This window comes from Schistocerca cancellata, unplaced genomic scaffold, assembly GCF_023864275.1.
Source record: "Schistocerca cancellata isolate TAMUIC-IGC-003103 unplaced genomic scaffold, iqSchCanc2.1 HiC_scaffold_732, whole genome shotgun sequence".
NCBI classification, from domain to species: domain Eukaryota; kingdom Metazoa; phylum Arthropoda; class Insecta; order Orthoptera; family Acrididae; genus Schistocerca; species Schistocerca cancellata.
In genome coordinates this window covers 3,138,372-3,163,450 of record NW_026046743.1, presented here as the reverse complement: position 1 = coordinate 3,163,450, position 25,079 = coordinate 3,138,372, and the positions used below count along the sequence as shown (strand labels likewise).

The 25,079-nt window shown below is 41.2% G+C and overlaps 1 protein-coding gene across 3 annotated transcripts in view; it reads left to right on the top strand.

Annotated features, from left to right (window-relative positions):
- The window catches only part of LOC126141630 (probable cytochrome P450 6a13), a 173,468-nt gene that overhangs the window by 13,646 nt on the left and 134,743 nt on the right, over positions 1–25,079 (top strand). For 2 of the 3 annotated variants that reach the window (XM_049915268.1, XM_049915269.1), the window contains exon 4: positions 19,226–19,451. The exons of the other annotated variant lie outside the window; for it this stretch is intronic. In XM_049915268.1, the coding sequence (XP_049771225.1) occupies positions 19,226–19,451 (226 nt within the window). The remainder of the gene's footprint in view (positions 1–19,225; positions 19,452–25,079) is intronic. 3 annotated transcript variants of the gene reach the window in all.

The window sequence follows — 25,079 nt, the reverse complement described above, 5'->3', positions numbered from 1 at the left end:
TCACCTGTGAGCAGCAACATGGTTCCATACCGAGCGGAGACACTTCTGCGTCAACTCGGGATAACTGTTGGGAAACTTGTGTAGTGTCTTCGAGGCTAGTGGAATGTTATTAGAGGCCAGTTACTTATCCATAATATTTAAAGCTGGTCGTTCTTCCATACTAGGATTGGCCGTTTCACATTCAGCTGCACTGAAACGCCAAAGAAATTAATGCAACTGCCTAATATTGTGTAGGGTTCCCGAGAGCACCCAGAAGTGCGCCAACAAGACGTGGCATGGGCTCGACTAATGTTGAATTGGTGCTGGAGGGAATTGGCACCATCAATCCTGCAGGGCTGTCCACAAATCCGTAACAGTACTACAGGATGGAGATCTCTTCTGAACAGCAAGTTGCAGGGTGTCAGAGATACGCTCAATAAAGTTCATATCTGCCGAATTTGGCCGCTAGCGGATGTGTTTAATCTCAGAAGAGCCACTCTGCAGCAATTCTGGACGTGCGGGGTGTTGCATTGCCCTGCTGGAATTGCCCAAGTCCGTCGGAATGCCCAATGGACATGAATGGACGCTGGAGATCAGACAGGATGCTGACGTACGTGTCGCCTGACGCAGTCGTATCTAGACGTATCAGGGGTCTCATATCACTCCAACTTCACATTCCCCATACCGTTACAGAGCGTCCACCGGCTTGAACAGTCCCCTGCTGACATACAGTGTCCATGGACTCATGAGGTTGTCATCATACACATGTACATGTCCATCCGATCGATACAATTTGTAACGAGACTCGTCAGATCAGGCAACGTGTTTCCAGTGATCAACAGTTCAATGTCGGTGTTGACGGGCCTGGCAGCGATGTCGGAGATTTGTTGTTGTTGTTGTTGTTGTTGTTGTTGTGGTCTTCAGTCCTGAGACTGGTTTGATGCAGCTGTCCATGCTACTCTATCCAATGCAAGCTTCTTCATATCCCAGTACCTACTGCAACCTACATCCTTCTGAATCTGCTTAGTGTATTCATCTCTTGGTCTCCCTCTACGATTTTTACCCTCCACGCTGCCCTCCAATACTAAATTGGTGATCCCTTGATGCCTCAGAACATGTCCTACCAACCGATCCCTTCTTCTAGTCGAGTTGTGCGACAAACTCCTCTTCTCCCCAATTCTATTCAATACCTCCTCCTTCTTGTCCAAACTATTTATCGTCCATGTTTCACTTCTCTACATGGCTACACTTCACACAAATACTTTCAGAAACGACTTCCTGACACTTAAATCCACACTCGACGTTAACAAATTTCTCTTCTTCCTTGCCATTGCCAGTCTACATTTAATATCCTCTCTTCTTCGACCATCATCAGTTATTTTCCTCCCCAAATAGCAAAACTCCTTTACTACTTTAAGTGTCTCATTTCCTAATCTAATTCCCTCAGCATCACTCGACTTGATTCGACTACATTCCATCATCCTCGTTTTGCTTTTGTTGATGTTCATCTTATATATGTTCAAGACACTGTCCATTCCATTCAACTGCTCTTGCAAGTCCTTTGCTGTCTCTGACAGAATTACAATGCCATCGGATAACCTTAAAGTTTTTGTTTGTTCTCCATAGATTTTAATACCTTCTCCGAATTTTTCTTTGGTTCCTTTACTGCCTGCTCAATGTACAGATTGAATAACATCAGGGATAGGCTACAACTCTGTCTCACTCCCTTCCCAACCACTGCTTCCCTTTCATGTCCCTCGACTCTTATAACTGCCATCTGGTTTCTGTACAGACTGTAAATAGCCTTTCGCTCCCTGTATTTTACCCCTGCCACCTTCAGAATTTGAAAGAGAGTATTCCAGTCGACATTGTCGAAAGCTTTCTCTAAGTCTACAGATGCTAGAAACGTAGGTTTACCTTTTCTTAATCTAGCTTCTAAGATAAGTCGTAGGGCCAGTATTGCCTCACGTGTTCCAATATTTCTACGGAATCCTAACTGATCTTCCCAGAGGTCAGTTTCTACCAGTTTTTCCATTCGTTTGTAAAGAATTCGCGTTAGTATTTTGCAGCCGTGACTTATTATATTCACGGTACACTCGCGAAATGGACGTACGGAGATGCTACCTTGGAGATGCTGTGTCCCATCGGTCCTGTGACGACTATAACACCACATTTAAACTCTCTTACACCTTGATAACCTCCCTTTGTAGCAGCAGTAACCGATCTAGACACTTTTTGTCTTATATAGGCGTGGCCGGCCGCAGCGCCTTTTTACATATGTCTGTATCTGAGTACGCATGCCTCCACTAGTTGTGTTTGGCGCTTCAGTGTATCTCACGTCTGATGTTAACAACTACCGCCCAATCTCACAACTGACAGCTTCTTACAAAATTCTTACAGAATTGTATTTTCAAGAGTAGCTTACTTTCGGCCATAATGGCTACGTTTATGAACCCTGACTGTATTTAATAATTATTTATTTACTGGTTCCGCTACTAGTCACTTTCAAATTTTTTGTTTTATATTTAATCTAACATAATACAACGCGTTTCGAACATATTCTGTTCATCTTCAGGCTTTTATACATACATATAGAGAAATGTTACTTAAAAATAAACCGTCTTAATCTAGATTAAGATCGAACTCTTTGTCCATTCTTTGTTACTGTAGTGGCTGGTGTGGCATTTGGGGGGAAGGGAGGCATTGGATAGCCAGAAGTCGATGTCAGTGATATCTTCTGATGGTCCTTTTCCCTTGTGGTTGACTATGTGTTATATCACAGCCATAGGATGCAGACAGTTTTTCATCAGTTGTGTGTTGCGAAAATATCGTGAAAGGCTTTTTCATGACAGTTAATCACTTACGACTTCATCACCTTGCAGCTTCACTTGCATCACCGGTGTAATGGAGGAGCTGTTGAGTAATTTTACACTACTGCACATTGTATTTTGTCACTGATTTCCGATGTCATTAGCAAGACTTTTCGAAAACACAGAAGTAAAATTCAGCTTCAGCATCAAAAACAACCTAAGTAGGAAGCTTACTCACAATATAAAACCACCAGATAACAAGTCTTGATGCAGCTGGCATTTACAAAATTACCTGGAGCCAATGTAATAAATATTATATCGGGCAAACACGCAGAAATTTCACAGCTCGGTTCAAAGAACATTTAGACTGCTAGAGACTAGGTAAATGTAACAAATCAACAGTCGCAATTCACATAAAAGACACAGGTCACCCTTTGAAATACGAAGACAGCCTTTTTAACAAATTCAGTAGCCTATATAATATATTCAATTCACCCTAGAACAGGAAGACAACAACACCATACCTTTTCTTGACGTAAAAATAACAAAACAGAACCAAAAGGTACCTTTCAATGTTTACAGAAAACCTACTGACACCACTATCCCAAATTCCTCTACACATCTCTTCTCCCACAAAAAGCTGCTTATAGACCAATGCTGTACAGAGCACACAAATTTCCACTTCACAATACAGAACTCCAACAAGAAATAGAAACCATAACATATACGGAAATAACAATGGATATGATCCTTATCTAATTAATACCATGCCAACACAGACAGAAAATAAACCTGACAAACAACATCAAACTACACTCACAACTGACAGTGCCTCAGCAGTTAAATATGTAAAAATACCATATCTTGGAATAACATCCCACAAATTAGCAAGATTATTCAAAAACACAAAAGTAAAAATCAGCTTCAGAGCCAACAACAACCGAAGTAGGGAACTTATTCACAATATAAAACCACCAGATACAAGTCTTGATGCATCTGGCGTTTACAAAATTAAATGCAACTAATGTAATACATATTATACCGGCCAAACAGGCAGAAATTACAGAACTTGATTCAAAGAATATTTAGACTGCTACAGACTTGACAAATCTAACAAATGAGCAGTAGCAACTCACATAAAAAACACAGGCTAATCTTTGAAAATCGTACATAACCTCGAAATTTTACACAAAATAGGAAAAAGTAAAGGATTGGATATCATGGAAGAAATGGAAATTTTTAGACATAATACAAAGTATGGAGATAACATTGTTAATGTGATATACAAATTCAAAAACTCAAAATTCTTCAGCAGCCTTAAGCCATTTCTAACTCAATTGATTCAAGATCTGTCAGTGTAATTAAATGACTACAAATCCGCCAGAATATCGATGCAAAACCTCGGTAATCGATACTGACACTCATGCTACAAGTCCGCCTTCTTGTATTACGTGCTTAATGTCTACATGTATGTAGAAGCAATTTGTACAGTGAATTACGTCGCAGATCAGTGACAAAATACAATCTGCAATAGTGAAATGTTACTCAACAACTCCGCCATTACACCAGTGATGTAAGTCAAGCTGCAAGGTGACGAAACCATCATATAAAAGCCTTTCACGCTATTTTCACAACACACAACTGATGCAAAAGTATCTGCATCCTGTACAGGCTGTGATATAATACATAATCAACCACAAGGGAAAAAAACAGCAAGAAACATCACTGACATAGATTTATGGGCATCCACTCTCCCCCTCACTCACGCCCCCCCCCCCCCCCACCAATGCCACACCAGCCACTACATTAACAAAGAATAGACAAAGAGTTCTAGGTTAATCTAGTTTAAGGCATTTATTTTTATGTAACATCTCTCTGTATGTATGTATAAACGCCTAAAGATGAGCAGAACATGTTCGAAACGCATTGTATTATGTTAGATTAAACACAAAACAATAAATGGATTAGAGACTGGTAACAGAAGTTTCAAATAATTTAAGCTTCACATATAGTACTAACAAAATGTCAACTTGATTTTCAGAAAGACTTGTCAATAGAAAATAATATATCTTATTTCACTGATCAAATATTAAATGCTCTGAATGATGGAACATCACCTGTTGGGATATTTTGTGATCTCTCTAAGGCTTTTGATGATGTGAATCATGAAATTCTTCTAGTTAAGCTGAAGTATTGTGGTTTGAGTGGGTCACTGCAATAATGGTTTAATTCATATTCAACTGGAAGGATGCATAAGGTTGAAAGTAACAGTAGAGGTAGCTTGCGAAAATCTGTAGAGTCCTCTAACTGGGGAGGTATCATCAACGGTGTCCCACAGGTTCAATCTTTGGTCCCTTATTGTTCTTGATATGCATTAATGACTTTCCACTCTATATTCATGAAGATGCAAAGATAGTTCCTTTTGCTAATGATACAAGTATAGTAATCACTACCAACAAACAAGAATCAGGCGAGGAAATTGTAAATAATGTCTTTCAGAAAATTATAGAGTGGTTCTCTGCAAATGGACTCTCACCAAATTTTGAGAAAGCACCGTCCATGTAATTCTGTACAATAAATGTTATAACACCATTGATAAATATAGACTATGAACAGAAGTCAGTTGCTACGGCAGAATATTCTAAATTTCTAGGTGTGTGCACTGATGAGAAACTGAATTGTAAGAAATGCGTTGATGATCTACTGAAACAGTTACGTTCAGTTATTTATGCTATTTGGGTTATTGCAAATTTTAGTGATTAAAAGTATGAGCAAATTAATCTACTATGCCTGTTTTCACTCACTGCTTTCGTATGACATGGTATTTTGGTGTAATTCATCATTAAGAGAAAAGTATTGATTGCACAAGAGCACATAATCAGAATAATAGCTGGAGGTCCCCTTGCAGACTCTTATTTAAGGAACTCGGGGTATTCACAGGGCTTTCGCAGTACATATATTCACTAATGATAATTGTTATTAATAACCAATCCCAACTCAAAAATAATAGCGAAGAGTATAGCTACAATATTAGAGGAAAGATATTTCTTCACTGTTGAGGGTTAAATCTGAGTTTGGCACTGAAAGGGGTGAATTATGTTACCACAAAAACCTTCCGTCATTTGCCAAATGAGTTAAAAATCTGACATAGAGACAAGCAACATTTAAAAACGAATTAAAAGAATTTTGGAATGACAACTCCTTCTACTTAATAGATGAAAAATACGATGTCTAATAAAATCTTAGGTTAAACTGTCACATTTCACATCATTATGGAATGTTGTATTCATGATCTAAGGAACAAGTACTAACGTAGTATAATATAAAAATGTAACGTTCGTCGAGTCAGCACAGAGGTTGCGCGCCCAGGAGAAGATGTCAGCGAATCTGGCGCCGCGGCCAACAGCCGGCAAGTTAGCGCAACCATTGCAGGCTGACTGCTGGAGTGTCCATGATCCCACTCCGAATTCTACGATGAGTCTTGACGATCCATCGGCAATGCACCTGGTGTCGATAGTCATGTAGTCGGTTGATGTCCTCCTTACCCTTGGTACGCGTCAGCACCCGAAGGCGCCTGAGTTTTCAACATGGATGTGGACCGCAAAAGGCCCTGTTGCTGGATTCCAAGCTCAAGTCTGCTACTGGCAGCACTCTACAGTGTGGTGTTGCCGGGAGGCAGTCAGTTCCTCCGACAGTAGATGGTAGGCGGCGAGCAGCATGAAGTTCACCAAGTAAAGGCCATCGTCTTGCGTACATTTTCGGCTGCTTCATAGACTGTGCTGGAGCATCTAGAATATAAATCCACAACAGTATCGGAATTATACAATCGAGTGATATTACTGTAAATGGCAACGATGCTACTGATCAACTCATGGCGAGAGCTGGAGTGTTTAAATGGAGCTAGGGTGAGAAAGCGACGCGATGCTCCATTATTAGAGACCGAATGTGCCCTCCTTATTCTGACTTTCTTTTTTTTTCTTTTTTTCTTTTTGAGACATCAGTCTTCTGACTGGTTTGATACGGCTTGCCATGAATTCCTCTCCTGTGCCAACCTCTTCATCTCAGAGTAGCACAAGCAACTTAAGTTTTCAGTTATTTGCTAGATGTATCCCAATCTCTGTCTTCCTCTACAATTTTTGCCTCTGCGCCTCCCTCTAGTACAATGGAAGTTGTTCTCTGACGTCTTAACGGGTGTCCTATCATCCTGTCGCTTCTCCTTGTCAGTGTTTTCCACATAGCTCGCGCTATTCGTCCACGAGACTCAGAGGGCCATAGACACGGGTTCACTGGTATATGCCGTGTTTCTTGACTTCCGCAAGGCGTTCGATACAGTTCCCCACAGTCGTTTAATGAACAAAGTAAGAGCATATGGACTATCAGACCAATTGTGTGACTGGATTGAGGAGTTCCTAGATAACAGGACGCAGCATGTCATTCTCAATGGAGAGAAGTCTTCCGAAGTAAGAGTGATTTCAGGTGTGCCGCAGGGGAGTCTCGTAGGACCGTTGCTATTCATAATATACATAAATGACCTGGTGGATGACATCGGAAGTTCACTGAGGCTTTTTGCAGATGATGCTGTGGTGTATCGAGAGGTTGTAACAATGGGAAATTGTACTGAAATGCAGGAGGATCTGCAGCGAATTGACGCATGGTGCAGGGAATGGCAATTGAATCTCAATGTAGACAAGGGTAATGTGCTGAGAATTCACAGAAAGATAGATCCTTTATCATTTAGCTACAAAATAGCAGGTCAGCAACTGGAAGCAGTTAATACCACAAATTATCTGGGAGTACGCATTAGGAGTGATTTAAAATGGAATGATCATATAATGTTGATCGTCGGTAAAGCAGATGCCAGACTGAGATTCATTGGAAGAATCCTAAGGAAATGCAATCCGAAAACAAAGGAAGTAGGTTACAGTACACTTGTTCGCCCACTGCTTGAATACTGCTCAGCAGTGTGGGATTCGTACCAGATAGGGTTGATACAAGACATAGAGAAGATCCAACGGAGAGCAGCGCGCTTCGTTACAGGATCATTTAGTAATCGCGAAAGCGTTACGGAGATGATAGATAAACTCCAGTGGAAGACTCTGCAGGAGAGACGCTCAGTAGCTCGGTACGGGCTTTTGTCAAGTTTCGAGAACATACCTTCACCGAAGAGTCAAGCAGTATGTTGCTCCCTCCTACGTATATCTCGCGAAGAGACCATCAGGATAAAATCAGAGAGATTAGAGCCCACACAGAGGCATACCGACAATCCTTCTTTCCACGAACAATACGAGACTGGAATAGAAGGGAGAACCGATAGAGGTACTCAAGGTACCCTCCGCCACACACCGTCAGGTGGCTTGCGGAGTATGGATGTAGATGTAGATGTAGATGTAGATACCCTTTCCTCTCAGATTCTGCGCAGAACCTCCTCATTCCTTATCTTATCAGTCCTCCTCATTTTTAACATTCGTCTGTAGCACCACATCTCGAATGCTTCGATGCTCTTCTGTAGCGTTTTCACCACAGACCACGTTTCACTACCATACAATGCTGTGCTCCAAACATACGTTCTCAGTAATTTGTTAAGTTAAAGCCTACGTTTGGTACTAGTACACTTCTATTGGTCAGGAATGCCCCTTTTGCCATTGTTAGTGTGCTTTTGATATCCTCCTCGCTCCGTCCGTCATTGCTTATTTTGTTGCCTAGGCATCAGAATCCCTTAACTTCATCTACTTCGCGACGATTAATCCTGATGTTAAGCTTCTCGTTGTTCTCATTTTTGTTACTTCTCATTACTTTCGTCTTTCTTACATTTAGTGTCAGCCCTTATTCTGTACTCTTTGGAATGTTCATTCCATTCAGTAAATTACGTAATTCTTCTTCGATTTCACTCATGATAGCAATGTCATCAGCGAAATGTATCATTGATATCCTTTCACCCTGAATTTTAATTCCACTCCTGAACCTCTCTTTTATTCCCATCACTGCTTCTTTGTTGTACAGATTGAACAGCAGGGGCCAGAGACTACGTCCCTGTCTCACGCCCTTTACAAACCGAGCATTTCGTTCTTGGTTGTTTACGCTTATTATTCCCTAACGGATCTTGTACAGAGTGCATATTACCCGTCTCTACCTATAGCTTACCCCAATTTAAGAATGGAAAAGAAAATTGAGGATGTGTTGGATAATGTTTAGTTTGGCATCAGGAAACTTGAAGGCACGACAGAGCTATTCTGACGTTCCGGTTGATAATGGAAGCATGACTAAAGAAAAATAAAGACACTTCCATAGTATTAGTCGACCTGTAAAAAGCGTTCAACAATGTAAAATGGCGCAAGATTTTCAAAATTAACAGTCTGTTAACTGCTGTCTCAGAAACTCGCTATGTGCTCTTATGAAAGAGATGCAGTTTCTTGCAACATGCCTTACGAGCAAGCGAATATCCGTGTCTCGTTTCCTTTCGCTCTCTGTCACAGTGTCTCTTTTACTGAATGCGTATCCTTACTCGGCAGAAAGTGTCATCAACCTGACCCACGTGCGAGATACTGGCTTGCTTCCTACTTTCCCCTCTGTCTCTGGCATGACTTGAATTAGTGTGCGGCGATGTAAATGAATATTAGTAAAATTTTTCTGAAATCTACTACCCCTTACTATTCTGTTCCGTAAAATACAGATCAAAACCGTTTCACTGACGGAGGGGAGGTGGAGTCAGCCCGTCCTTCAATTTATTTATACGTCGTTAGACATTCTCTCGTCTGCCCCGTGTCTCAATTCTTCCAGTGTCCATCACATCTGGTAGCGTCTAAGGTTACAGATCTGGGTAGCAGTGCTGTTTCTTTTTACTCTCAAGTCTCCTGCTATAATTTGATTTAGATACAATTTTTTAAATGAAGAACACAACTCCGTAGCAATTAAGTTATGGTCCATTCACATTTATTCACTCCAGTAATATAGTTACAATTAGCTCGTATTCCCTAATTTAGACATTACATATATCACAGATCATCATTTACCCTACGAATGTTCAGACAGTGACAAGAACACACATTTACTGTGCACTTATATTTCCAAGTTCTGATTAACAAACAACATGAAGCTGATTTTGATTACATGGTCATTGCACATAGTAGATATTCAATTTGTGTAGCTATTTGAATACAATAACTGTACACTCAGATCGTTGGACATGAAATTTGATACTCACTTAATGGTTATCACGAAACAGATGGTATCTGTCGACTAACACAAAGTAACTGTATATTTTGATATATGGCCCAGGGCTGAATTACAAAGGCATAGAGATGGTAACAACTTGGCTGTCGGGAGGTGATTGATTCAAGGGTTGCCTACACACCTGATTACACGTAGAAAAATTCTTAAGAATCAAAATTTGGTTTTACGTATACATACATTATTGACGTAAGGGAGATGAAAATCACAAAACGCAGCGATTCACAGAGCTCACCGAAACTTGCTCAGCAATAAATTTTTTTAAATCGAATTACAGGAAACTAACGCGTTCACCTGGTGGAAGTAGATATTTCTGGAATCAGAAAAATCAGAGCTAGAAAGCTATTGCACTGAATTTAGGAAATAACCATTATTTAATATTCGAATATTCTGGAGCACGAGACTTTTCAATATGATCAATTTTTAAAATATGGAATTTTTGGGAGAAGTGAAACGTTTGTTGATAAGAAGCGACTGAGACCTTTTGAGTGAGCTGTATAAATTACAACCAAACATCTGCTTCTTCATTAGAAATTACATCCCACCGCTGCTTCTAAGCATCTTAAATTAAGGATATTTCTTTATACAATTTGTATTAAAAGAGAATCAAAGAATTGATCCGTGGATAATAAAGGTTTATGAATTCTGGCTTGTGTAAGAATTTAGCTGTTTTGTATGTTATATATGTTTTCTTCACAAAAACAGGATCAAGTAACAGAAATAAAAAGTATATTGTTATCAGGAATAGTACAAAAACAAGAAGAACATTCTCACCTTCCTCTATTACGAGGGGGTACAATTAGTAATGCAACACAGTTTTTTTTCTGAAAGCGTATTTGTTTTATTCCGATACCAATACACCATATCAGTCCCCACAGCACCCCATTTTTCCACGTAACCTCCGCTCAGTGGGATGCCTTATGCCGTCTTTCTGGAGGGCCCATATGCCCACATGCTAGCACTCTAATGGTCGCCGCCAGAGCCAACATTATGCGGTATCTATCACCTTGTCATTATTCACATAACGAGTGAGGTAGCCCAGTGGTTCTACATCTACATCTACATGTCTACTCCGCAACTCACATTTAAGTGCTTGGCAGAGGGTTCATCGAACCACAATCATACTATCTCTCTACCATTCCACTCCCGAAAAGCGCGCGGGAAAAACGAACACCTAAACCTTTCTGTTCGAGCTCTGATTTCTCTTATTTTATTTTGATGATCATTCCTACCTATGTAGGTTGGGCTCAACAAAATATTTTCGCATTAGGAAGAGAAAGTTGGTGACTGAAACTTCGTAAATAGATCTCGCCGCGACGAGAAACGTCTTTGCTTTAATGACTTCCATCCCAGCTCGCGTATCATATCTGCCACACTCTCTCCTTTATTACGTGATAATACAAAACGAGCTGCCCTTTTTTGCACCCTTTCGATGTGTCCGTCAATCCCATCTGGTAAGGATCCTACACCGCGCAGCGATATTCTAACAGAGGACGAACGAGTGTAGTGTAAGCTCTTTAGTGGACTTGTTGCATTTTCTAAGTGTCCTGCCAATGAAACGCAACCTTTGGCTCGCCTTCCCCACAATATTATCTATGTGGTCTTTGCAACTGAAGTTGTTCGTAATTTTAACACTCAGGTACTTAGTTGAATTGACAGCCTTGAGAATTGTACTATTTATCGAGTAATGGAATTCCAACGGATTTCTTTTGGAACTCATGTGGATCACCTCACACTTTTCGTTATTTAGCGTCGACTGCCACCTGCCACACCATACAGCAATCTTTTCTAAATCACTTTGCAACTGATACTGGTCTTCAGATGACCTTACTAGAAGGTTAAGAGAACTGCTCAGATTGTCACCCAGGTCATTTATATAGATCAGGAACAGCAGAGGTCCCAGGACGCTTCCCTGGGGAACACCTGATATCACTTCAGTTTTACTCGATGATTTGCCGTCTATTACTGCGAACTGCGACCTTCCGACAGGAAATCACGAATCTAGTCGCACAACTGAGACGATACCCCATAGGCCCGCAGCTTGATTAGAAGTCGCTTGTGAGGAACGGTGTCAAAAGCTTTCTGGAAATCTATAAATACGGAATCAACTTGAGATCCCCTGTCGATAGCGGCCATTACTTCGTGCGAATAAAGAGCTAGCTGCGTTGCACAAGAACGATGTTTTCTGAAACCATGCTGATTACGTATCAATAGATCGTTCCCTTCGAGGTGATTCATAATGTTTGAATACAGTATATGCTCCAAAACCCTACTGCAAACCGACGTCAATGATATAGGTTAGCACACTGGACTCGCATTCGGGAGGACGACGGTTAAAACCCGTCACCGGCAATCCTGATTTAGGTTCTCCGTGATTTCCCTAAATCGTTTCAGGCAAATGCCAGGATTGTTCCTCTGAAAGGGAACGGCCAGTTTCCTTCCTAATCCATCCCTAATCCGAGCCGGTGCTCCGCCGTTAATGTCCTCGATGTCGACGGGACATTAAACACTAATCTCCTCCTCCTCATGCACTTAGTGTATCCCGAGGAGTGCATCCTCCTTTGGGCTAGACAGATGGAAGCCGGAAGTTCCGGGTTGTTAGGTGAGTGACGAAGAACACACCAATGAAGTTTTGTTAGCTCCTCTCGAGCGTGCTGTCTTGTGTGAGGGCCTGCATTGTCATAGACAAGGACAAGTTAGTTTCCATTTTTTTTTTTTTTTTTTGCGACGAATACGCTGAAGATGTTTGTTCTTCACAGAGCTGTGTGCGGATGGCCGGCACCTTGGAGATCGGATAGGTTTGCGTCACTTTGTTGCGATGATGATAGACGCCTCGCCCAACGACTCGACGTACTTTTGTTCAATACTAGGATCCCCCACCCAAAAAAAAAAATTCAAGGGCAGCTCTCTGTTTGGAAAGCACCTCTGTTACAGTCGCCACTTTGAAGGCTACCTACAGCGTTGCCACCTATCGGAACTTCATGAAACTATAGCGGCTAAAGCGAGAATATTCTGCTTTTGCCCGCCCCTGCTTTTTTTTAAACTGAAATTGGTGAGATCAAAAAGGTATTGGATTACTTATTGAACGCCCCTCGTGCAAACAGGGCGGTATCGTACTACAAACTAATAATTTGTGGATTGCGATGAAAAACAGGAATGTCATCACAATGTACTGGTCAAAAACACTGTCAATATTACAGAAATACACTTCTTATTATATACCCCACTCCCTGTCGCGTCTGCCCCCACCCCTCTTATGGGTCCTCATCCTCCATCACCTCCTTTCCCGGTTCCCCCCTTCGCTTTTACTCTCCTTTGCCCCCTTTTTGTTGTTTTCCCATCTTCTGTCCAGTTTCCCCCCACCTGCTCTCGACTGTGGTATGTCACATTTGCCAACTTTTTAGTGCAGTGTTCCAGTGACTATTCAGTGTTGTTCGTCTTTCTCGTGTTGCGAACAGAAATCATGCTGTCGCTAGGTGTGAATTTTATGTCTTTTGCGAACAGAATCCAGACTGTCGCCGCGTTTTTTAATTGTCTGTCTATTGTTTTACCTGTCTGCTTCGTATGTAGTTTATTAGCATCATCATCCCTCTGTTCTTTGTTTTAAGTTCCACGATTTCTTTTCGCCATGCTACTCTTTAAGTCTCCGATTTTATCGCCTGTTTTTTATTATTTATTCTCTTGATCTTTCTCACAAAGTCTGTAGGCTGAAGAGCGGCATATTAAGCAGCTGCCAGCCCGCCCCCTTCGGGGGGAATTGAAATTCAATAAAGAAAAAAAACTTACGATAATGAAGACAATTAATTCGGTAGTAAGAGGTATTAAGGCCACGGCACACACAGAGAGGTGTAAGCGCCGACTGACTGACTTGGCACGCTACAGAATCTACTCTGTCTGTCCATCTGCTGCTCCCCGTGATCCGCGCCCATCTCCTCTGTCCCTCACGCTATCTGTTCATCTCCTTCTCACCTTTTCTCTCTTCACGCTGCCACGCTTATCGCAATAACAGGGACATGGTTTACCCCTACATTATTTCTTTCCAGACTGTAACTAATCTTTGCTTGAAATCGTTTCAGGGTTTCACGAGACATTTTTACCCTTGGCTTTGCCCACGTACGTACATTAAAATACATTTCGAAAGTATTTAACATATTTCACACGAATTTCGCCCTGGAATTTCATTACCGCTCAGCTCTATGTTTATGACATCGCATCTCCTAAACTACGTGCTCTACAGCGATATAATTTTTCGGGTACACCCAGTCGTATATGTAGCTGCTGTCTGCGAAAAGTAATAGAGTTAGAAGGAAAGAAGGAAAAAATTAAAATGTTGTACACGATGCGGCACGTTCTCATGCATCTCGGTATTTAACCTCACATCTCGTAAGCTGTGTGTCACGCATTGATATATTTGAGTACGTACAAAAATGGTTCAAATAGCTCTGAGCACTATGGGACTTAACATCTCAGGTCATCAGTCCCCTAGAACTTAGAACTACTTAAACTTAACTAACCTAAGGACATCACACACGTCCATGCCCGAGACAGGATTCGAACTTGCGACCTTAGCAGCAGCGCGGTTCCGGACTGAAGCGGCTAGAACCGCTCGGCCACCGCTGCCGGCTGAGTAGGTACATACAGCGACCGTAGGCGACATGTGTTGCGAATAGTGTTAGTAGCAACGAAGTAATAAAGTTAAATGTCTGGCAAGATGTAACAGTTTTTATGAATATCATTATTTATGTGCCGTAGAATCAATTTTTCAATTGCGTTCAGTGATATACGTAAATACCATCTGCAAAATGTGTCGCGAATACAAATAGCAACAAAGAAGTAATAAATAAAAACGTCATGCTTCGTGCGACAGTTTTACTACATGAACTGACGGAGTGTAGGAAGCCATAAACTATTTTCCTTTTTAGTTTGTGTAAAGTTTGTTGAAAGTCTCTAAGTACTGTCACACTCAAACACCGAATGACTAAATTGTGGGCATTCGCATGCCGTGGGCATTCCCACCACCACCCCTTCGACAGGTGGGTTGTTTATACCCTAACAGTGATTCTTTCAGGACAGTAAGTGATATATGAACCACGTCTGTGTTTTAGGAAGACATGGAGAGCATACACACATACATACATATAAATGTAAATCAATTTTTATAGTCATAGGCTACTCCTTTTTTTCACAACCCTCCCCAACCACTTTGATAGGTAAGTGGTTCTTACGCCCACAACGATGATTTACAGACAGTAAATGAGATGCATCCCAAATTCCGTTGAAATCTGTGTAGTGGTCTAGGAGATGATGTGGAACGTACAAACACATGTATGTACGTACATTCAGTTTTATAAGTAGTGTGAATTAAGTTTCGAATCCTCTGTCGTACCCACTATACTATGAAGCTACTGCGGCAAGCATGACCTGCAAACAGCAAGAGCGCAAAAGCATTGCGTCACACGCTACTAGTAAGGGCAGCAACTGTGTCATGACCAGCAGCTGTGTTCCTCCCTGGGGACCCATCAGCAGGTAGAGGTCCAGGTGACAGCGGAGTGGGACGTTGTGACACGACGTCGTGACACGGCGACCAGCAGCTTCATCCTCATGTGCTGGGTGTGAGTGAGGGGTGATAAACTCATTTTGAGTCTTTCTTGAGTTTACACTCCTTTTCGTAGTGTGCTTCGTTTCACTGACTAACGCTTCTAGAATACGTTCCTCTTGCAGCCCAAGCAATTCCTGGTTTTCCAAGACCAGTATGAGGCTGTAACAAAAATCTGTCGCATTATCTCTGGACACAGGGTGTATTTCCCAGATGGTGTCCAGACATAGATACTATCCAGTGTCCATTTCCACAAACTTGTATTTCAACACTTGACGGTTCCAGAAGACGTACCAGGTCATTAAACGCTCCTTCAAGTTGCTATGTTGGCCCTATGTTCATTTTTCTACATTTCAAACAAGTACTTTCACTGAAGATTGTCAATCACTTTAACTTATATTCAATGTTAGGCATCTTTTCATTTTTCATAAAAGCTCCTCTTGCTTTGGAAGTTTACATTTTACCGTTTCCTTTATCTCACCTCCTAGCATTTCTTTTGCTTCCCACATACCGAAACTGGTCCACTACTTTCAGCATCTCTTTTCCTAATCTTATTCCTTCAGTATTATCTGATTTTATTAGATTACACATACTCATTTCCTATTTTTCTCTTCTTCTACTTTTAGCGATGTTTTTCTTACAACTACTTTTCAAGACGCTACCCATTCCATCCATTCTGTTCATATGACTTCCCAAGCCCACTGCAATCTTTTACAGGATTACAGTGTCGTATCTGTCCGCCCCCGGTAGCTGAGTGGTCAGCGCGTCGGACTGTGAATCCTAAGGGCGCAGATTCGATTCCCGGCTGGGTCGTAGATTTTCTCCGCACAGGGACTGGGTGTTGTCCTAATCATCATCATTTCATCCCCATCGACGCGCAAGTCGCCGAAGTGGCGTCAAATCGAAAGACCTGCACCAGGCGAGCGGTCTAGCCGACGGGAGGCCCTCGTCTCACGCCATTATAATTAGTGTCATAACCAAAATTAAAATTTTTATTTCTCGAGCTACAAAGAGTAAATGGTATTTACAAAAGAGCAGACTAAACCCACGCACACGGAAGTTGACTGGGGTACGAACGCACGGCTCGCTCAACTTTCCCAACTCTCTAGGTAACTAAGCTCTTCTCCCAGGTGTATTTGCAACGGTATCAAATAATTGACTAATCGATTTCTCGGAAACAGTAAGGTTTCGGGCCTGATACTTAGAAAGCAAACACCCTTATTATCGAGTGTTCCGAGAACTGATCTGGACCTAGCGAATCACACATCACAACTTGTAGCCTCGAGTTTTTTCTTTCTTTTTTCGAGAACAGAAGCTCTCTAACATGAGTTACTTCCGAGCGTTCCCAACTAGGATGGTAAAGTTGGTTGAAATCGATAATCGCATGTTTCTGTGTTCTGTTACTCGTGTCGTTATTCTTCTCGCTTTCTTTCCTGTGCTGTTAGTAGTTGTAGCAGTTGAGAAGACTAAATACGATGAGAAGGAATTACAAACTCTACATAAGATATGTAATTCATCAGAGTACAGTCTCGCTTGTTCATTATGAGACGTTCATGGCTTTCGTCGCATCGTTCCTTCACTATTCAGATTTCCGGTATCATTATTCAACCTGCATTTAACGTAAATGCTTTGTTACTTCTCAGGACCATTTCGACACAAAAGAAACATTAGAGGAAGGAAACAGCGATCATTCACACTGTTTTTGTAACAATAGGAGTTGGTTTGAGTTCTAGCCCCGAGAACTCCTTGTACATAGATATATAATTTTTATTATTTTATTCATAGATGTATTTTTTTCAGCATCTTTAATAAATATTTGAAAATAAAATGCAGTCGTCAGTCGCATATATATTTTTATTTCGCTTTACCCGTCTCAGACGTTTATTTTGTCATCTTTAGAAGCCTACCAAATTGGGCGTATCACAAATCATTAGACCTTGGCCATTTATTTTGTGTAAAGAATAAGAAGTGTATTTCAAGGGCTCATTGAGTACTGGTTTATCAGATGTTTTTATCAGATCTTCTTCTCAGAAGCATAGTGCCATGACACGTCCAAAATTATAGTAATGTAAGTGATTATCGTAAACACAGACTGACAGATCGATAATTTACATCTATGTATATGTCAATCTGTTGATGCAGCAGAAATACACATATATAAAAAGATATAACAAGGTATGTCGTTCTAATGTATGAAAGGAAAGGGAAAAGTTTCACATTTTATAAGAGATGCTATACAATTAAAATAGTGTCTGTTTTTCGGTGCAAACTGTTCATTCAACAAATCCGTTTAGTTTAGGTAGGAATATTTATATATTTAATATTCTCCTGGAAGGTTCACTTTATAGCCCTTGACACCAATAGGCAAAATTTTCGAACCAAGCAAGGATGGAGGAAGAAGAGGCTCTTTCTCGATTTTCAGATGTTCTGCAAAAGTTGTATATGAATATGCACAGTCTTTGTTGAGAAAGCTGGTCTTAAATGCCCTTGAGGTCTGTTATGTATAAAAACTAGGATACACTTTATGTTTTATGTATACCAGATCTGAGAAATTTGGCAGTGGTGGCTGTTGTGAATTGGCAGGAGCCAATTCACGGGGTTTGGAGGAAGCCGAAAGGCACGCGTTTAAGCTCACGCAGGCTGGCGTGAGGTCTGGAACAGGTCAGAGAAATAAGACTAGCAAAACAGGAGGTGACTGGTAGAATACTTAACTTTAATCCACAATTGGTGAACATCTCTCTTGCCTGTACATGCTTCACAAGATAAATAGCAAAGGATATGGCGCCTTGCTAGGTTGTAGAAAATGACGTAGCTGAAGGCTATGCTAACTATCGTCTCGGCAAATGAGAGCGTAATTTGTCAGTGAACCATTGCTATGAACGTCGGCTGTACAACTGGGGCGAGTGCTAGGACGGCTCTCTAGACCTGCCGTGTGGCGGTGCTCGGTCTGCAATCACTGACAGTGGCGACACGCGGGTCCGACGTATACTACCGGACCGCGGCCAATTTAAAGGCTACCACCTAGCATGTGTGGTGTCTGGCGGTGACACCACAGTGGCTTTCTTATTATGTACAAAGAGCTACTTGGCGACATTATTTTGTGGTAAAGGACACAGTTTTGTCGTGTTTCTTAAACAAATTAACAAGCGGATATGAATTGTCACGTAGAAATACGAATGTAGTGTTTTTCTTAACAGTATTGACATCTTATAGACCAATACTAAGTAAGTTTCTGTAACAAACGTCTTACACTTTGCAGAAATAAGTGGCCAAGGTCTAATGACTCGTAATATCCCTAATTTTGTAGGCTTCTATCGGCAAATCGGTTCTCTGTATATTACATAAACAGAGGCCACGTACGTTGAAGGGACACAGGCTTAATCACGAGCCACACTGCTCATGTGTTAATAGTGTGGCTCAAAGCAAAACTTATTCTTCATTGATATTTCGTAAAACAGTCGCGTTATTCTGTATCCATCGTGGATAAAGTAATACTGTAGGAGTCTCATTCTTTATCGACGCTCCTCTGTGGGTCTCTCTGAGTGCCCTACAGGGGAAATTGGTGAACGTTCCTTCAGAGTCTGACACAATAACAATTTACGTTGTATTGCAGGTGCGCACTGGTTACCTCCTGCACATAAAATTCCTGAGCCCCGAGGCTGAGCGCTTCTTCATGGGTGTCGTGCGTGAGACAGTGGACTACCGCAAGAAGAACAGCGTCAAGAGGAACGACTTCGTCAACCTGCTGCTGCAGCTGCAGGAGAAGGGACACGTCGACCCCGACCACGACAGTCCGGACAAGGGCAAGAAAGTTGCTCACTCCCCGGATATCGACTTCCGTAAGTACGCACAAGTCATCGACAAGTCGCACTGCCTCCAGGAGGGTGATTTTTTTTTGTTACGAAAATGGTTAATTCAAATACTCTGCTTTAAATTCTTGAGTTATCAGGGATTATGGCCGTCTACCAGTTGCACATAATCCAGGCTGCAGTTGTAAAAGTCGATTACAAGGGAGGGAACTAGTAGTTGGGGATTCTGTAAGACAGACTACAAGCTCATACTCATTCTTATTGACTCTACACCATAGACTTTACTATGTAACATAAATCTGAACACGATACCCTAAACTGTTCGAATCAAGAACAACTGCCAAGATGAGAAACATAGAAGTATATATCCTCGGTGTAACAACGCAGCTTAAATCACTTAATAAAGGCAAGGCCTCCGGTCCAGATTGTATACCAGTCAGGTTCCTCTCAGAGTATGCTGAGAAAATAGCTCCATATTTAGCACTTACATACAACCACTCGCTTACAGAAAGATACGTACCTAAAGACTTGAAAATTGCTCAAGTCACATCAATACCCAAAAAGGGAAGTAGGTGTGATCCGCTGAATTACAGGCCTATATCACTAACTTCGATTTGCAGTAGGGTTTTAGAACATATACTGTATTCGAACGTTATGAAGTACCTCGAAGGAAACGATTTATTGACATATAGTCAGCACGGATTCAGAAAATATTGTTCTTGTGAAAGACCACTAGCTCTTTATACTTATGAAGTAATTAGTGCTATCGACAGGGGATGTCAAATTGATTCCATAATTTTAGATTTCCAGAAGGCTTTCGACACTGTTCCTCACAAGCGTCTTTCTAATCAGACTGCCTGCCTGCGGAGTATCGCCTCAGTTGTGCGACTGCATTCGTGATTTCCAGTCAGAAAGGTCAAAGTTCGTAGTAATAGACGGAAAGTCATCGAGTAAAACAGAAGTAACATCCGGCGTTCCCCAAGGAAGTGTATAGGCCCTCTGTTGTTCCTGATCTATACTAACGACACAGAAGACAATCAGAGTAGCCGTCTTAGATTGTTTGCAGATGATGCCGTCATTTACCGTCTTGTAAAGTCATCATATGGGCAAAACGACTTGCAAAATGATTTAAATAAGATATCTGTATGGTGCGAAAACTGGCAATTGAGCCTGAGTAAAGAAAAGTGTGAAGTTATTCACATCAGTACTAAAAGAAATCAGCTAGATTTAGATTACACGGTAAGTCAAACAAATCTAAAGGCTGTAAGTTCAGCTAAATACTTAGGGATTACAATTACAAATAACCTAAATTGGAACGACCACATAGATAACATTGTGGGTAGAGCAAGCCAAAGACTGCGTTTGATTGGCAGATGACTTAGAAGGTGCAACAGGTCTACCAAAGAGACTGCTTACACTACGCTTGTCCTCCCCATTCTGGAGTACTGCTGTGCGGTGTGGGATTCGCATCAGGTGGGACAGACGGATGACATCGAAAAAGTAAAAAGAAGGACAGCTCGTTTTGTATTATCGCGAAATAGGGGAGATAGTGTCACAGACATGATACGTGAATTGGAGTAGCAATCATTAAAACAAAGGCGTTTTTCGTTGCGACAGGATCTTCTCATGAAATTTCAATCACCAGTTTTGTCCTCCGATTGCGAAAACATTCTGTTGGCACAGACATACATAGGGAGAAATGATTGGCACTATAAAATAAGAGAAATCAGGGCTCGCACGGAAAAATTGAAGTGCTCCTTTTTCCCGCGTACCGTTCGAGAGTGGAACGGTAGAGAGACAGCATGAAGGTGGTTAATTGAGCCCTCTGCCAGGCACTTTATTGTGAATAGCAGAGTAATCACGTAGATGTAGATGTAGAAAAAGGGGCTCAACAGCCGAACTGACAGTGAGATAGACGGATAAATACGACAAAAAATATTTTTCGTGTAGTATAATTAAAAATTCCTTTATTTGTACAGTGACATGTGTGTTCATGATTCTGAGTCAACGGGAAGCACCCGACGGATGTTGATGAAGGAGTTTACAGATATCAAAATATGTGGCACAAATGACCATATATTTTGATTGAAGCTACACAGCGGCTTAAAATTGTTGCACCTCAAAGGGACGATGGAACGTAATAAATCTGAACTTGATACGTCTACCCGATCCTGAAAAAACGATTTCTTAACAGACAGGCAGACAGGCAGATGGGCTATTAAGTAACCCTTTAAGAGATCCGTGTTTACAGAGTGAGGCACTGAGTTCTAAAAAAGGAAATCTGTTCATGTAGACTATAAATTGCTTTCAAAAGCTTTACCTGGAAGTGTTCGTATGGAACTGAAAAGTGGGTGGTAAAAAGAACACAGAAGAAAGTAATGGAAGGTTTTTAAATTCGTTGTTACAGAAAAAATTTGATATTATTTGTGTGGATCGGATAGTCAGTGAAGAGGCACTGATTCGAATCGATGAGGAAAGTGATTTATGGCAGAGCTTCACAAAAAGATCTGTGAGGATGGTAGGATAAATCTATGGCAAAAGGGAACAGTTATTTTTGTAACTGTGGGAAGAGCAAAGTTTAAAAATCAGATCAAGACTGCAATACAGTAAGCAGTTTCAAATGGAGGTAATTATTTACAGAAGAACGGAAGAAGTGGTAAAAGCTGATCCTGAGGAGAACCAGTTTGAATTCCAAAAAATGTAGGCAACACTGACCCTATGACATGTCTCGGAAGAAAGGTAAAATAAAGGCAAACCTACGTTCATAGCAATCGTAGGCTTAGAGAGAGCTTCTGACAATATTTACTGTAATACACTCTTTGAAATTCTGACGGTAGCTGCGGTAAATAAAGGCAATGAATGGTTATTTTTAATTTGTACACAAACAAAACGCCAGTTATAAAAGTCGATGGTGATGAAAGGGAATTATTGGTTGAGAAGGGAGTGAGACAGGATTGTAGCCTAGCCCAGATGTTATTCAGTCTGTACATTTAGCAAGCACTAAAGCAAATCAATAAAATTTGGAGAGGGAATTATCGTTCAGAGAGAAAAAAAATGGTTCTGAGCACTATGGCACTTAACATCTGTGGTCATCAGTCCCCTAGAACTTAGAACTACTTAAACCTAACTAACCTAGGAACATCACACACATCCACGCCCTAGGCAGGATTCGAACCTGCGACCGTAGCAGTCGCGCGGTTCCGAACTGAGCGCCTGAACCGCTAGACCACTGCGGCAGGCGTTCAGAGAGAAGAAATAAAGTAATTATGTCTGAGACAGAAAAGGACATGGAAGAGCAGGTGAACGGTATGGACGTGTCAGGAAAGGAGGATACAATATCGACATCAACAAAAGCAGAACAAGGATAATGGAATGTAGTTGAAGTAAATGATTCGACACGGAGGGAATTAAGTTAGGAAATGGGACTCTAAAAGTAGTAGATGAATTTTGCAGTCTGGGCGGTAATGTAACTGGTGATGGCCGAAGTAGAGAGGATATACAATGTGAACTGACAATGGCCACAAAAGCGTTTCTGAAAAACACATATTTTTTTCCTAATCTGATACAGTTTTAAGTGCTAGGAAGTGTTATCTGAAGTTTTTTGTACAGTCTGTGCTCTCACATGGGAGAAAAACGAGGGCGATAGACAGATCAGACAAGAATTGAACAGAAGCGTTTGAAATGTGCTGCTAACGAATAATGTTTGATCGGTAGGGCATGTAACTAATGAAGAAGTACTGAGTAGAAATGGGAATAAAAGAAATTTCTGGCACAGCAGGGCTAGAGGGATCAGTTGACATCACTCTTTCTAAGACATTAATGGATTACCAATTTAGTGCTGGAGGGGAAGTATGGGGGGACGGGAGAAGGGGGGAGGGGGGGGGCACGGAAGCGAGGGAGTAAAAGTCGTAGAGGGAGAGATGAATACAGTAAGCAGAATCAAATGGATGTTAGTTGCAGTACCTACTCGGAGGCGAAGAGGCTTGCACGCGACAGAGTAACATGGAGAGCTGCATCAGAGCAGGCCTGGAACTGAAGACCACAAGAACAACAACTTTTGCAGCGTTAAAAGAAAAGCACAAAGCAGTCTAGCGTGGAGAGCCGCATCAAGCCGGTCATTGGGTTGTAAAATACTACAAAATTTATTACAATGATTCGTCATTTGAATGGGGCCGTCAAGTTCGACGGGCTCTTTGGAAGATTCGTGAGGTGTAGCTCATGTCTCGATACACTACTTATTCTCTCCCCTCTTTCCCTTAATACCCTCAACAAACAGGGCATCATTCTACAAAGCCTTCACCCTTCATCTAGTCTAAAAATTTAAACGCAACATTGAACAATGACGCGAACGGCTGGGAGGTAACCTGAGCAAATGAAGAACGGGGTCACGAATCACTGATTTAACACATCAGTCGGAAGCTCTTACTTATTAACAATATCAGTTTTTATGTTGACTGCCATACTGAGAAAGGGGGAAAGTGGGGCCGTTCCCCTCCTCTTCCCCCTCCCTCCTTACCCCTCAGGCCAAGGAAAAGGTTTCTTTCTTTCAAAAATGTTTTAAAAACTCTGTATTATGTCGGTTTTAACAATGTCGAAAATGGAATTTTTTTGGCTACTTATTTGCTAATCGTTTTCGGGAACACTGAAAATACTTCACACCTCGAGGTCTAGGTCGCCCCCTCCCAACAAAATACAGTATGCCCGCCTTTGAAACTTGCACTAAGGAGTGTACATTTTTGATAATCATACTAGAACGCCAACAATGATCTGTTAATGGTCTCATCCGTTGTTTAGACGTAGAGCATTTGGCCTTAACTGATTGTTGCGTTGGTTCTTACTAGAATACTACAACCATTTTTAATAAAAACATACAGCAGTGGTATAATATTTTACAGTTTTTATATTGTTAAAAACCGTTTTGTGGTTGTTACGCTATCGTCAGGTATAAAGATATATATCTATAGCTTAGTACGTGAAGATAATGTAATAGCCGAAAGCCGGTTTGTAAAACAATAAAGAATGTAAACTACTACTCCAGTGTTGCGTGCTTTATTACATGGAACAATTTCATATTCTAGAATGAAATGCAAACAAAGAAATTACGTTTTGTTTCACTAATATTTGTTTATTTCCAATTGACTTTCGCCTTTCTAGGGAAAAATCAAGTGTCACGTGATTATCATCCAAGAGGGTAGCGATATTGGTTCGTTGTGCTTTTGGTTTCGGAGATTGGTTTGATGCAGCTCTCCGTGTTACTCTATCCTGTGGAAGCCTCTTCGCCTCCGAGTAACTACTTCACCTTACGGCCTGTTGTACATGCTTACCGTGTTATCCCTCTACAATTCTTAAACCCCGCTCTCGAAATAACTAGCCCTTGAAGCCTCAGAATGCGATCTGTCAACCGATCACTCCTTTATGTCAAGTTGTGCCATTACAATACTTTATCATAGATACTAAGGTTCAAAAAATACATAAAGGTATTAAAAATCTGCATAGAAACTACTGTCACGACATTAGACAGGGAACGTCCAATCAGGTGCCCAGCACTCATATTGTCAGCCAATTGTGTTAGAAAAAAATGTGGGTCTTCCTTATAATAATGTGACACAAATGTACAGGGAAAGAAGTGGAGTGAGTATCAATTGCAATGTAAACAGA